The following is a 16,001-nucleotide window of genomic DNA, read 5'->3' as shown; positions in this document are numbered from 1 at the left end:
TGGGTGGTGAGTGAATGCGAAGGCCCAGGACGTTACTGTACACTTTTATACGATTGGCAGCACAGTAGGGTTGTTTACACCAGCATCACCACAGGCATGAGAGTAATGCCTTGCACCATATCAAGAGGCAATAGGAATTTTTCAGCTTCATTAAAATCTTACCGGACCGCAGTCATATACGTGTATATATGTTGACCAAAATGCCATCATGTGGTGCATGACTGTATATAACATTGATGGTCTTAAATACAGAAAATTATAGCACCTAGAATTTTTTCATATCTCAGTTTCCCTTTTATTCAGATTTTTGAAGGACCTCACATACCTTGTGCGTGACTGGCTCAGCTAGGTGAGGATGTTGGTGGAGCCGCAGGCAGGAAAGGTTATGAGAGCTCTGACACTTGCGGAGCTGCCTGCGTTTCAGGAAGTGCAGATGCCCTCTAGTGGCCAGAGTAGGATGTTCGGGAAGAAGAAGGGCTCTCTCAGGGCTGTTTGGAAACGAGCCAGGGAGCTATTCACGCTCTTCTTTGGAGACTGCAGTTTGTTCCTCGGATTATTATTTTAACTTCTTCTAATTCTGTGTCACTTTTTCTCTTTTGCACGAGTAGTTGCATGGAATCTGCAGAAGGAAAGCGAATGAAACAAAAATATGAAGATATGCTGTCATTGCTAGAAAAGTAAGCAACTTCTGGGATTGTGTGGGTCTGCAAATTGCATAGCCTCCACGGGGCCTTTTGCAGCGCCGAGTTTGTGCAGATTCCTGAGTGGCTCTGAAGTATCACTGTATGTTTTATGTTATAACCACGATATTTGTGAGTACAGTATTTCCGGGTTGCACAGACACACAGGGTCTCTGGGGAATTCAGCTCTATTCTGGAAATAAATGCTTTTCCAGTGTAGTTTTGCTAGGAGTGTGAACTAGAGCTAGGAGTGGGGTGCTACTCATGGAACTCCAAGATGGGAGTCATGGAAAACTGCAACAGCTGCTTACTCAGCAGAAGGCAACAGTGCATGCTGCACAAAGAGACAATAAGTTTTAAAAAGTACTTCCCGCATCATTTTATTGAGAAAGCATAAGAGTGAAAATTTTATATGACTTCAAAGTTGTAACGGCTTTAAAGCTGAATAAGTCTTCCGAGGGCTCAGGGTCTAGAAACAGCCATTGTCTTGATTCTCCTTCTGCCATTTGTTCTTTCTCCTGGTTCAGGAGGGAAGAATGGTGGCTGTTGATATTACGCTTGTGATTATGCTTAGCATTGTTCCAGACAGATCAATTAACAGCACCTCTAACTGCCAAGTAACACATATTCCATCCCTTTTACCTCCAAAATAACTTCAAGTCCATCCACTCCTCTTTGTCTCCACCACCAGCATCTTCACAAGAGACTGGAACTTCTCCAGGCTGAACTGCTGCAGTGGCTTCCTAACATCCTTGCTGCCTCCAGATCTGTCCCCCTCAGTACCCACATTGTTACCAAATCCAATAATGTCACCACAGCCACCACCAGCTGGGAGGCCTTGCAGTGGTTCTCACAGCCTCCTTAACATGACATAAAAAGTCTTCCCTGAGGTGGTTCTTGCCTCCTCGTCACCACCTCCAGCCTCTGCCATGCTCTGTAGTCCTTGTTTCAATCACAGTTTCAAGCATGCTGTTTCTCACCTCTACCCTTTGGCTACGCCAGGAATGCTCACTCTCCCTTTGCCACCCAACCTCTGGCCATCCTCTGAGACCAAAGCAAGCATCCCTTCATCACCTCTCCTATGAAACCTTCCCCGACATTCTCCTTATCATCCCCAGCTCTCCACCTCTGCTATTAGGTGCGTGACATCCTGTACATTTCTCTTTTTTTTTTTTTTTTTTTTTTTTTGAGATGGAGTCTCGCTCTGTCGCCCAGGTTGGAGTGCAGTGGCGCAATCTCGGCTCACTGCAAGCTCCGCCTCCCGGGTTCACGCCATTCTTCTGCCTCAGCATCCCGAGTAGCTGGGACTACAGGTGCCCACCACCACACTCAGCTAATTTTTTGTATTTTTCGTAGAGACAGGGTTTTACCGTGTTAGCCAGGATTGTCTCGATCTCCTGACCTCGTGATCTGCCCGCCTCGGCCTCCCAAAGTGCTGGGATTACAGGTGTGAGCCACCGTGCCTGGCTAATTTTTTTTTGTATTTTGAGTAGAGAGGGGTTTCTCCATGTTGGTCAGGCTGGTCTCGAACTCCCAACCTCAGGTGATCCACTTGCCTCGGCCTCCTAAAGTTGCTGGGATTACAGCTATACATTTCTTTAGGATTGCAGTTGCTGCACTGTGTCAGGGTGATCTGTTGGCCTGTGATCCCCACCATTAACTGCCTTTACTGTCAGGTACTCATTCATCATTTGTATCCCCGAAGTCCAGCACATGGTAGGTGCTTGGTCAGTGTGTCATGACTGAATGATGAACATCCATGAGCTACATAAAGATTAGTGTGAGAGCAAATCTTCCCCAGTAACTTCTTCCAACATTTACTGAGACTAATCACAACTTCCTTATCCCCTCAAAAGATCTCATGGGGTCTTTCTCCTCTTCTCTGATTTAAGCGATGCTACCTTTAGAAATCTGTGGTTACGGCCGGGCGCGGTGGCTCAAGTGTGTAATCCCAGCACTTTAGGAGGCCGAGATGGGCAGATAACCTGAGGTCGGGAGTTCGAGACCAGCCTGAACAACACAGAGAAACCCCATTTCTATTAAAAATACAAAATTAGCTGGGCATGGTGGCGCATGCCTGTAATCCCAGCTACTCGGGAGGCTGAGGCAGGAGAATTGCTTGAACCCAGGAGGCGGAGGTTGCAGTGAGCCGAGATCGCACCATTGCACTCCAGCATGGGCAACAAGAGCGAAACTCTGTCTCAAAAAAGGAAGGGGTGAAGGGAGGAAGGGAGGAAGGGAGGGAGGGAGGGAGGGAGGAAGGAAGGAAAGAAGGAAGGAAGGAAGGAAGGAAGGAAGGAAGGAAGGAAGGAAGGAAGGAAGGAAAGAAGGAGAAATTTGTGGTTCTCGCAGAAGCTGACAGTATCTTCAATTTATGTTACAGATCATGACCAGGCACTGGGGAGCTGGGAGTGGGCTTATGAGGTGGCTGTTGTCTCTGACCCTTGCAGGTATGAGACAAGACTTTATGAGGATTGGTGCCGGACAGTATCAGAGAAATCACAGTACCATCTTTCCCAACCACTTCTGAAACGTGACCCAGAGACAAAGGAGATCACTGTCAACTTTAACCCACAGGTCAGTCGGCTGAGAGTAGCTCTCTTTTGGGTGCCTGAAGAGTTTCTTTGAACTCTGCTGATTTCAAAGGCGTAAAGACTTTTTTTTTTTTTGAGACGTAGTTTCACTCTTGTCACCCAGGCTGGAGTGCAGTGGCGTGATCTCAGCTCACTACAACCCCTGCCTCCCAGGTTCAAGTGATTCTCCTGCCTCAGCCTCCCAGCATAAAGACTTTTTATAAGAACATGCAAAAGATGCTCAAAATAATTTGTACCCTGGATTTATTTTTTGGGATGAATCCTGGGGTGTAGTGTTTTATTAAGTTGTCCATGTTCACATTTTTCACTACGGTTGCTCAATATATTTGCTTTGATTTTGCACAACAGGAAATACTACAAAAGATCACCAATCATTTAGTAACAAACATAGCCCACTGGGCCTACCTTGAATACTTACCGTGTCTGAAGGCCATTGACTAGATGCTGGAGGGCCAACCAAGTGCATATAAGACTTGGCTCCTGCCCTCAAGGAACCCACGGTCTAGCTGGGGGTCACAACCTGAACTTGCAAAATTTTATCTTCACTAGATGGCATATGGTAAATCCCAGAGGAGTGGCTTTGGAAATAAGACTCTAGATTAGTGATTCTCAACTGGTGGTGATTTTGTCCTCCTGGGAACATTTTTGTTTGTCAAACTAGGCAGGAGTGCCAATGGCATTTAGTGGAGAGATACCAGGGATGCTGCTAAACTTCCTGCAATGCACAAGACTGTGTACCACAACAGAGTTACTTGTCCAAAAATGTGAATAGTGCTGAGGTTGAGAAACTGTTTTAGATGATCAGAAGGATGGAAGACCAGTGGGGACTGTAGCAGCCACAGAAAGTTTAATGCTGAAGAAAAATGATAACTAAAGTTTAGTTGGTATCAAAAATAATATTACTCAGGTTGAAAAAAACTGCTAAAAGCAGTCACCTACATCTGCCTTGATGGCATATGCTCCAGGAATGCACTATAGACTGAGCCGAAAACCAAGCTGATGGCATATTGGTGTCTTTCAAGAAAATTGCAATTTAAGTAGAACATTGCTTCCTCCTCTGCAATCAAAGTCAACAAGGAATATAGAGAATTTATGTCTTCACTTTGGCAAGACGTGAGTCTGTTTAACTTACTGAACTCCTTGGATCAATTTCATTGGCATTCACTGTGAGCAATATTGAATATTAAATGCCTAAAGAGATGAATATCTGGATTACCAAGTAGGCCACAGTCTCCATGTTGTAATATAGTAATTAAGCCCTTGAGATAAGTCCTTGGTATAAGATATACTACTATATAGTAATTAAGTCCTTGGTATATAACCACACTTGGTCATGTATTGAAGATGGACCAGCCTCTGCATACTCCAAGGACAAGGACCTTATCTGCCTTAATGTGTATAACACGTAGGGCATACTTTATAGATGTTTGCAGGCCATAGAAGGGAAAGGAGGGAGGAAAGAAGAAAAAGGGGGGTAGGGATAAATATTAATACCTAAACTATAATGTGAGTTGATGGGGGACAACTACAAGCTTCACAAGTCAAAGAAGAACATGATCACCCCTTGACATACAACTTCAAGCAATGTGGCCAAAGCTGGGCTATTAAGAATGAACAGGGCCGAGCGTGGTGGCTCATGCCTATAATCCCAGGACTTTGGGAAGCCGAGGCGAGAGGATTACCTGAGGTCAGGAGTTCAAGATGAGCCTGACCGACATGGAGAAACCCCATCTCTACTAAAAATACAAAAAATTAGCCAGGCGTGGTGGCGCATGCCTGTAATCCCAGCTACTCAGGAGGCTGAGGCAGGAGAATTGCTTGAACCTAGGAGGTGGAGGTTGTGGTGAGCTGAGATTGCGCCATTGCGCTCCAGCCTAGGCAACAAGAGCGAAACTCTGTCTCAAAAAAAAAAAAAAAAATGAACAGTAACACACTTATCTTATTAGTCTAGAGGGACATGATCAGAAATTTGCGCCTCTTGGGACAGGATAAGAATAGTACAGGTTAATTTTTTCAAATTTATATAAATCATTTAAATTATTTTAAATGTCTTATTGTTGGGCATTTACATTATTTTACAGTTTCATCAGTCTATTTCATTGATTCTAGGAGGCATCTTTTTACATATTTATATCTCTGAAATTGGCATGTTTGTAGTTTGACTGCATGTTTTTCTTTTTTCTTTTGTAGCATATAAAATAATAGTGAGTCTTACAACTGGTGACATCTTAAATTGGATAAAGCATGATATAAATAATGCTACAACAAATATCCCTAGTTTTTATTGTATGCATTCTTGATTAGGATAAAAGTCCAGAAATGGAATTTCTGGGCTAACGGGCATTCACATTTTGAGACTTTTCATGTATATTATCAACTCATTCTTTAGAAAGATGGAACTCAGTCATTTTCCCGCCAACAAGATACTGTTCATTTCTTCAAATAGTTTCCAGACTGTTGAACTAAAAGAAAAAATCTCAATGTTGTTCAATTTGCATTTATTTGATTACTAGTAAATTTGAATTTTTATCATGTGTTCATTACTCATGTATATTTATTCTTCTTTGAATTGCTTGTTCATGTCCTTTGCCCATTTGCTAGTGGAAGTACCCTCTCTTCCTGTGAATTTGTTACAATACTTAGGAAATATATGACAGATACTAAGAAATCTGCTCCAAAAATTTTGCCAGTTTAAATGGCCAAATATGTTGGCCATTTTATGTTGATATTTTATGCGCAAAAATTTTTATGTTTTATTTTGTAGTTTTATGTTTGGAATTACTTTGTCTACTTCCCTATTCTATTAATAGCCCCAGATCTTTTCTTTTAATTATTTTCTTTTCACTTTTTACAGTTAAATTATTAATATCTATCTTGAGCTTACTTCTAAGAAAACTAGAAGACTGACTCCATTTCCCCACAAAATGGTTAGCATTTGTCTGAATGCTGAGTAGGGTTTGCCCACTAGCAATAAAGAATTGACCCAGAGTACTGGAAGGAGAGCTAGGAGCCAGGTGTCTTTATATGATGGAGAGATAGGGAGAACCTGGGGCCATCTGTTTCATCACCTGTACCTATGCCCATCAGTCCTCATGGGTTCAGATAGAAACATCAATAAATAAGGAAGGATGAAGAAGAGGGTGCCTGGAAACCCTGTTGTTTGATTGGACAAATCTTTCTCCTTGGCTTCTCACTTCTTCAGTTGCTGCTGAATTTGGGACCTCACAGAAGTTCACTGCAGCCTGGATGAGTTCCATTTCCTGAACCCCTAGCATGTTAAGACACAAGGAAATGCCAGCAAAGGGTTACAGAAGTTGTGGGATATTCAAATTTAGATATTGAATAAGTAAAGTTTTATTATGGGCACCTCCTTTCAATCCTGCCAGTGTCTCGCTGTGACTGTTTCATTTGGAGAGAATGCCAGAAGTGTGAACTTGAGGCTTCTCATGAATGTTGGTAACCCAGGCCAGATGATTCTCCTCCTTTAGACCACCATCCTTGGATGGGAACTGGCTGGGCCAGCACGAGCCCATCATTTCCGCAGCCACATTGTCCAAAGCACAGAAGGCAGAGCCCTCCCCTGCTATCGCGCTTGTCTCTATTCTCAGGTTTTCTTCTTCTTTATGATTAACAGATTTAGGAGCCTTGTTTCTTTCTGAGACATCTTCCTTCTGCCTGATACTTGATTTTCCTTTTCTAAGACTAGATTTAAGAAACTGATAGGAGCAGAACTTAAGAAGAGACCCAGAACATCTTTGGGCCTCCTGGGATTGTCCAGTCCTTGACCAATGCTGCAGATTATTTATTATCACTGAACGACAGACACTTGTGTTGCTTCTTTTCTCCAGCTGATTTCAGTGCTGAAAGAAATGAGCTATCTTGAACCCAGAGAGATGAAACACATCCCTGAGACAGCAGCAGCCATGTTCTCCTCCAGGGATTTCTATCGGCAGCTTGTGGCTAATTTAGAGTTGATGGCAAATTGGTACAACAAGGTTATTAAAACTCTGCTGGAGGTGGAATTTCCATTAGTGGAGGAAGAGCTGCAAAATATTGATCTCCGCCTCAGAGCAGCAGAGGAGACTTTGAACTGGAAAACAGAAGGTAACAGGGCACCATCTGAAGTCTGACAAAAACATAGAGATTCAAGGATCTAATAAAGATCATAGAACCTCCAGTTATTCCCTGGTAATCTTATTTGGGGTTGAAACATAAGTCTGTCTTCTCCTTTGACACATATCCAAGCAGAGAAGGCAAGAAGGTTGGTATTCCTTTTTTCCTTTTCTATGGCTATAGTTGATAAATTTAGAAAACCTTGCTGCCATGCACGTTGGGAGGCTCAGAGGTTGCATAAGATCTCCTACAGTCTCCAGCATATATTGGGTGCTCCATGAGTGACAGCTCTTACTATATTATCTTTGTTATTTAATTTTCTTAACTAGATTGTAAGCATCTTAAAGCAGTATGCATTGACTTCTCTCGTATCTCTCAATTCAATACACTTTCACTGGCTGATTAACATGTGCAGGGTACTGTGTGACAAATTAGAGAGATTTGAGGTGTATGGGACATGGTCTCTACCCTCAAAGAGCTCACATTTAGTAGGGACAACAGACAGATATACAACATAGTTATACGGAGCCATATGATGACTTTCATGAAAAGCCATCATAGAGTTAAAAATAAAGTGTGATGAATAACAGGAAAGGGATTCACAGGACGGAATCACAGGAGGGAATCACAGGAGAGGGAGATTAATTCAAATTAGGGTCCTCAGAAGGGTTAAAGTTTAAAAAAAAAAGATTACAGTTGATTCATGAAAGTCTTAGAATGCCATATTAAACAAGTTAGAACTTTATTTCATATACAAGAGGAAAAGACATTTTCAAAATTTAACATGATGAAAGTGCTTAAAACATTAAAAGAAAGATTAACCCAAATAAGGTTATCAAGTTTCACTGGTGTTTGGATATAAAATTGTATTCCCTAGCAGCTGTACCAACTTTTGTGTGCTTGGTAAGTAAGCGTTACCTCTTTCTCTTCCTCTGTAATCAGGATCATGGTAAGGGTTGGCTTTTTTTTTTTTTTTTTTTTTTTTTTTGGGAGACAGAGTCTCGCTCTGTTGCCCAGGCTGGAGTGCAGTGGCACAATCTCAGCCCACTGCAAGCTCTGCTTCCCGGGTTCCTGCCTTAGCCTCCTGAGTAGCTGGGACTACAGGCGCCTGCCACCGCGCCTGGCTAATTTTTTGTATTTTTAGTAGAGACGGGGTTTCACTGTGTTAGCCAGGATGGTCTCGATATCCTCACCTTGTGATCCGCCCGCCTCGGCCTCCGAAAGTGCTGGGATTACAGGTGTGAACCACCGCACCTGGCCAGGGTTGGCTTTTTAATACAATTAGGAGGGAGAATATTCTGATGATAATGAAGTGACTTGTGTAGAAAAGTCTTATAACACTCGCAAGTATTAAATCCCTGTCTTTCATAGCAACTAGCCCTTTAGCTATGCCACTGCAGGCTATTTCAATTAATTCTCTTTCTTTTGGGGAGCAGGCATTTGCGATTATGTCACTCAAATCACCAGTAGTATTCATGATATTGAACAAAGAATTCAGAAAACTAAAGACAATGTGGAAGAGATCCAAAACATCATGAAAACATGGGTGGCTCCAATGTTTAAGAGAAAAGATGGAAAAAGGGAATCCCTTCTTTCTCTGGATGATCAGCATGATCGAATGGAAAAATATTACAATCTCATCAAGGAATCTGGCCACAAGATCCACGCCCTTGTTCAGGTAATAACCCAGCCACTCAGGCGCACATACTACGAGTTTAGGGAAAGCATCAAAAAGTGCGTTTGGATGCACCAAGTGATTAGGACAATCAATAAGTGCAGTGTCTTCTGAAGTCAAGGATAGAAGTTTAGGCTGATAGCAAAAGACTAAATCTAATAGATTGGGCAAATGAAAAGTTGCATTTTGGTATCAATGTGTTGAAATTATTACTATCTTCATGGTGACAACACTTAATTGTCACATGACTTCGGTCTCACACCTACCCCCAAGGGAACAGAAGATGATGACAAGGGCAGAATCCCAAATTATCCACTGCACTAACCACCCCTTCCCAGCTTGCTGATACAACATAGTGTGGTCCTCCAGCATCATCCTTATAACCCAGCTCCGTAGAGCCTAAAGAAATGAAAGACTACCATGGTATCCATAACTGTGTGTGATTAGAGGAAAAAATGCAGAGTGCTACACTTCCTGCTGTAAAGCTCTGCCCTGCATTAGTGGTCAGGGAAACTTTATGTCCCATCATCAAAGACTGAAGCTTCCTTGTGAACAATGGGAAAGGATTATAAATGGCCACCAGCTCCAGCCCTACCCAAGTAGCTATAGGGCCATGTCTGACAAGTTGACTCCTGTGGAAAGTCACAAGTGAATCACAGTTGTTATCTGTGGATTTTCTGTGGTTTGAAGCACAATAAAAATGTTGAGCCTTAAGCACTAATGATTACCAGAATTAAGATAATTATCCCAATTTTGTCTTTGAGAGTAAAGAGCCCCTCAAGTTGAAGAGTCCCTCAAGTTGATTTAATTTTTAACCCCTTCTGTCCCCACATCCAGTAAATCAGTAGCTGTTGTAGAACCCAGGCATCCGCTTTTCGTTAATCTTTCTTTCATCCAACTGTTCATTCATCCACTCATTCACCCATCCATCCATCAGCTGTATTTCCATAGCTGTCCTGGGCACTATATCGAATACCAAGAAAATGTAAGATATAGTCCCTGCTTTGAGGTAGAAGAAAACCATTAGGCAAAAAAAGAAATTACTTAAGATTTTGAAAGTTTAAAATCTATCATCCATCTATCGTCTATGTATCTATCTATTGATCTGTCACCTATCTATGTGATGACAAATGCTCAAATCCATGCTCTTGAAAGTCAGAATGAGGAAAAAATTCAGATAATTAAATTGCAAAATCAGTGAGACAAGCACAGTGACCTAGAAAAAAGTACATATTGTAACATTTCAATTATCCAGGGGTCAACCAGGAAATAACCAAAAATGGCCACAAGCCAAAATACTTATCACAAAAGTCTCTAAAAGTTCAGACACTTTAATAATAATTCTTATTATAACACAATAATAGTAGTTGATATTTATCTAGTATCTACCATACACTACCATGCAGTGCCAGGCACTGTCCTAAGCACTGTCCATTTCATGTAATTCTCATGAAAATCAGATATGTTCATTATCATTTTATTGATAAGGAAACGAAGGCACAAACAGGCTAAATTAATTGTCTGTAGCTGCCCAGTTAATAGGAGGCAGAGCTGTCTGACTGTAGCTCTGCATTTATCCAATATATTACACAACCTCCAGGGTAGTCATAAAGGTCCCTCAGGTCAAATACAAAACTCAGTAATTAGGCCTTAAATAATGTTTGCCTTTTGATAATTTAAATATTTTTAGACAAAAACCACTGAACAGAAGCTCCACAAACAGAAGAAATTTTTATCTTTTTCTGCTAATTGGTACATAGGCACCCATCACCTGAGCAGTGTACACTGTACCCAATGTGTAATCTTTTACCCTCACCCACCTCCTACCCTTTCCTCTGAGTCCCCAAAGCCCATTGTATCCTTCTTATGCCTTTGCCTCCTCATAGTTTAGCTCCCACTTACGAGTGAGAACACACAATGTTTGGTTTTTCATTCCTGAGTTACTTCACTTAGAATAATGGTCTCCAATTCCATCCAGGTTGCTGCAAGTGCCATTATCTCATTCCTTTTCATGGCTGAGTAGCATTCCATGGTGTGTGTGTGTGTGTGTGTATACACACACAACTAGATAAAAGAAAAATTTCTTCTGTTCGTGGAGCTTCTGTTCAGTGGTTTTTGTCTAAAAATATTTAAATTATCAAAAGACAAACATTATTTAAGGCCTAATTACTAAGTTTTGTATTTGACCTAAGGGACCTTTATGACTACCCTGGAGGTTGTGTAATATATTGGATAAATGCAGAGCTACAGTCCCCATGTATATACACACACACACACACACCATGTATATACATATACACACACACACACCATGTATATACATATACACACACACACCATGTGTATACATATACACACACACACACCATGTATATACATATACACACACACACACACCATGTATATACATATACACACACACACACACCATGTATATACATATACACACACACACCATGTGTATACATATACACACACACACACCATGTATATACATATACACACACACACACACCATGTATATACATATACACACACACACACACCATGTATATACATATACACACACACACACACACACCATGTATATACATACACACACACACACACACACACACACACCATGGAATGCTACTCTGCCATGAAAAAGAATGAGATAATGGCATTTGCAGCAACCTGGATGGAATTGGAGACCATTATTCTAAGTGAAGTAACTCAGGAATGGAAAACCAAACATTGTGTGTTCTCACTCATAAGTGGGAGCTAAACTATGAGGAGGCAAAGGCATGATACAGTGGGCTGGGCGTGGTGGCTCACGCTTGTAATCCCAGCACTTTGGGAGGCCGAGGCGGGTGGATCACGAGGTCAGGAGATCGAGCACGGTGAAACCCCGTCTCTACTAAAAATACAAAAAATCAGCCGGGCATGGTGGCGGGCTCCTGTAGTCCCAGCTACTTGGAGAGGCTGAGGCAGGAGAATGGCGTGAACCCGGGAGGCGGAGCTTGCAGTAAGCCGAGATTGCGCCACTGCACTCCAGCCTGGGTGACAGAGCGAGACCCAGTCTCAAAAAAAAAAAAAAAGAATGATACAATGGACTTTGGGGACTCAGAGGAAAGGGTGGGATGGATGGATGGATGGATAGATAGATAGATAGATAGATAGATAGATAGATAGATAGATAGACAGACAGACAGACACACACACACACATATAGATATCACAATTTCTTTATCCACTTTTTGATTGATGGGCATTTGGGCTGGTTCCATATTTTTGCAATTGCAAATTGTACTGCTATAAACGGGCCTGTGCAAATATCTTTTTCATATGATGACTTCTTTTCCTCCAGGTAGATACCCAGTAGTGGGACTGCTGGATCAAATGGTAGTTCTACTTTTAGTTCTTTCAGGAATCTCCACACTGTTTTTCATAGCGGTTGTGCTAGTTTACATTCCCATCAGCAGTGTGAAAGTGTTCCCTTTTCATCACATCCACACCAACATCTATTTTTTTTTGTTTGGTTATGGCCATTCATGCAGGAGTAAAGTGGTATTGCATTGTGGTTTTGATTTGCATTTCCCTGATCATTAGTGATATTGAGGATTTTTTCATATATTTGTTGGCCATTTGTTTATCTTCTTTTGAGAATTGTCTATTCGCATCTTTAGCCCACTTTTTGATGGGATTGTTTGTTCTTTTCTTGCTGATTTGCTTTAACTAGATTTTTAAAACAGTGTACCCAATAACTGTCTATGTCACTAATTATCTTCTATGATATCATGCATAATGTTTAATTGTGTGGATGCACCAGGATTTGACTAACTCATCCCACTGTTGGATATTTGGGTACAGTTGGTTATTCATTTATTAAAGTTGTAGTCTAATATGCACGCAGTACAATGTACAGACAAAAAGTATACATAGAGCTCGGTGAGCTTTTACAAATGTATACACTCAGGTAACCACCACAATACAAAACATTTGCCATCACCCTAAGAAAGTTCACCTGTCCCTCTTTCCAGTCAATACATCCCCATTCTCCTGCCAGCCTCAATCACTGATCAGCTTTTTGTCAATATAGAGTAGATTTGTCTTTTCCTATAAATGGAATTACATAGCATGTTCTCTTTTGTGTCTGCCTTTTTTAAAACTTAGCCTAGTGTTATTGAGATTTATCCATATTGTTGCATTTATTTCGAGTCTAATTCTTTTTATTGGTAGAATTCCATTGTATGAATATAACAGAATTCGTTCATCCAGTCTCCTAATGATGGTCTTTGAGTTATTTCTAGTTTCAGACTATTATAAATAAAGCTTGTATGTACAGTCTGATATAAGTTATTCCATGGACATATGTTTTCATTTCTCTTGAGAATTGCAGGGTCATCAGTAGGCATATGTTTAATGTTTGTAAGTAATAGCCCAGCAGTTTCCAAAAGTGATTGTGTAATTTATACTCCCAGTGGCAGGCTAATAAACTTCAGTTGCTCTACCTCGTCACCAAATTGTGAGTTTATGTTGTGGGTCTTTTAAATTTTTACCATTTTAGTCAGTGTGTTTTGGTATCTCACTGAAATTTTAATTTGTCTTTCCCTGAAGATTTATACTTTTGAATATTTTTTTCATATGCTGATTGGCCAATTATATGAATTCTATAAAGTATCTAAGTGTTTTTCTCATTTTAAATTGGATTGTTTGTAGTTCTAGGAATCCTTTACAGCCTCTGGTTACACATCTTTTGACAGATATGTGTATTGTGAATATCTTCTCCAAATTGGTGGTTTACTTATTTTCTTATTGATATATTTTGATGATAAATAGTTTTAAATTTTCATGTAGTGTGATTTCCCTTTTTTCCTCTTGTGGTTAGTACTTTTGAGTCCTAAGGAAACTATCTACTCCAAAGATTGCAAAGATATTCTTTTTTTTTTCTTTTAGAAGCTTTATAGTTTTAACTTTTTTATTCAGGAGTATTATCTATCTTGAATTAATTTTTGTTTAGGAGGTTACAGGAGTTGAGTTCATTGTTTTCCATATTAACATCTGATTGTTCCCATACTGTTAAAAATAACTTTCCCTTTTGAATTTTTTGGCACCTTTGTTGAAAATCGATTAATTGTGTAAAATATTAATATAAAATATATGTGGTAGAAAATACCAATGCCACTTGTTCTTGATTATTGATCAAGAGAAAATTGATTATTAGTAAGTCTGAAAATCAGGTTCTATATGTCCTGCAATTTAGTTTTTCCTTTTCAAGGTCACTTTGACTAGTATAAGTTCTTTACATATCCACATAAGTTTTAGATTCAGCCTGCCAATTTCTAGGCGGAAAAAAGCTAGATGTGATTTTGATTGAGATTACATTGAATCTGTAGATTAATTTGAGGAAAATAAAGACCTTAACAATATTGAATATAGCAATTCATGAACACAGCATATCTCTTCACTTAGTTAAGTCTCTAATTTTTCTCTGCAATGCTTTGTAGTTTTAGTGTAGAAGGCTCACACATTTTCCATTAAATCTAGCACTAAGTTTTTTATGTTTGCAGTTCTACAATAAATGGAATTGTTATATTAATTTTATTTTCCAATTACTATCAGGTAGTGTATAAAAGCATCATTGATTTTTACATTTTGATATCCTGTGATCTTTCTAAATTTATTAGATGTAGTAATTGCTTTGTAAATTTAGGATGATGATCTATGTAAATAAGTCATTTGTAAATATGCAAATAGACACAATATTACCTCTTTATTTCCAATTTTTTATGTCTTTATTTTTTTCTTTTTGGCCTTATTGCTCTGGCTAGAACCTTCAGTATAACATTGAAGTGGTGAGAGTAGAAATGCTCGCCTCATTTCCAATTATATGGAGACACATTTGGTAATTCACCATTAAATTTTTAGCTGTAGGGTTTTTTGGATGTTCTTTATCAGACACAGGAAGACCCCTTTTATTCCTAGTTGGCTAAAAGAATTTCATCATGATTAAACATCGAATTTTATCATATGATTTCTCTGCATCTCCTGAGGTGGTTATATAATTTTATTCCTTTTTTCTGTTAATGGGCACATTGTTCTCTTTTTTTTTTTCAATGTTAAACCCAACTTTGCATTTCTGAGATAAATGCACTCGGTCATGTCATATTAATCTTTTCATGTATTATAGAATTTGCTTTGATAATTTTAAAAGATTTTTGTACATGTGTTTAAGAATGACATTTATCTTCTACTTTTATTTTCTTTTGATGTTCTTGTTTTGGTGTTAAGATTATGCTAGCCTTATAAAATGAGTTGGGAAGTATTTCCTCTTTTATTTTCTGAAAAAGTTTGCGGAAGGTTGGTCTTGACTCAACCTTAAATGTGTGATAGAATTCACCAGGGAATACTTCTAGACATAGATGTTTCTTTTGGGGAAAGTGTTTGATAATTATTTCTTAGATAGATGAAAGACTATTTAGATTTTTTGCGTTAACACCTTTATTAGTTTTGGCAAGTTGTTTTTTTTTTTTTTTCAACAAACGTTTTCATTTTATCTAAGTTATAAAACTTACTGGCAAAAAAAATTGTTCATAATTATTTCTTATTATCATTATGTGTTGGCAGAAGAGCTGAGGCATGGCTTGCTTGTCTGACATAATGTAAAAGAGTCTTGGAACATGTCCTGTGTCCAGGGTCTAAAACCCTTGTGGCCTATGGAACACCAAGCTCTGTGCCAAAGGGTGGAAGGCTGCCCTGCCACACTACAATCTAAGCCCAGGGCATAAAACCCCTTGTGGCTGGAAGAGAACCCAGGGTTCAGGGCATAAAACCTCTTGTAGGCTCTGGAATGTGTCCAGACTCACTGGCCCCTTGCTCCTTGCTCTCCCAAGATCATAAAGTCATTGTATCTTGAATTAGAAGAACCTGTTCTCCCTTATCTCAAGTAGCAGAGCA

General features: G+C 39.7%; 1 protein-coding gene across 1 annotated transcript in view; it reads left to right on the top strand.

Annotated features, from left to right (window-relative positions):
* DNAH9 (dynein axonemal heavy chain 9) overlaps positions 1–16,001 on the top strand; it is a 377,489-nt gene that overhangs the window by 45,287 nt on the left and 316,201 nt on the right. Inside the window, exons 11-14 of the mRNA XM_030799425.1 lie at positions 609–677; positions 3,131–3,257; positions 7,123–7,378; positions 8,824–9,065. Of these exons, the coding sequence (XP_030655285.1) occupies positions 609–677; positions 3,131–3,257; positions 7,123–7,378; positions 8,824–9,065 (694 nt within the window). The remainder of the gene's footprint in view (positions 1–608; positions 678–3,130; positions 3,258–7,122; positions 7,379–8,823; positions 9,066–16,001) is intronic.

This window comes from Nomascus leucogenys, chromosome 19 (genome assembly GCF_006542625.1).
Source record: "Nomascus leucogenys isolate Asia chromosome 19, Asia_NLE_v1, whole genome shotgun sequence".
Classification (NCBI taxonomy): domain Eukaryota; kingdom Metazoa; phylum Chordata; class Mammalia; order Primates; family Hylobatidae; genus Nomascus; species Nomascus leucogenys.
Note: the sequence above shows the minus strand (reverse complement) of the source record. Positions and strands in the feature narration are given on the sequence as shown.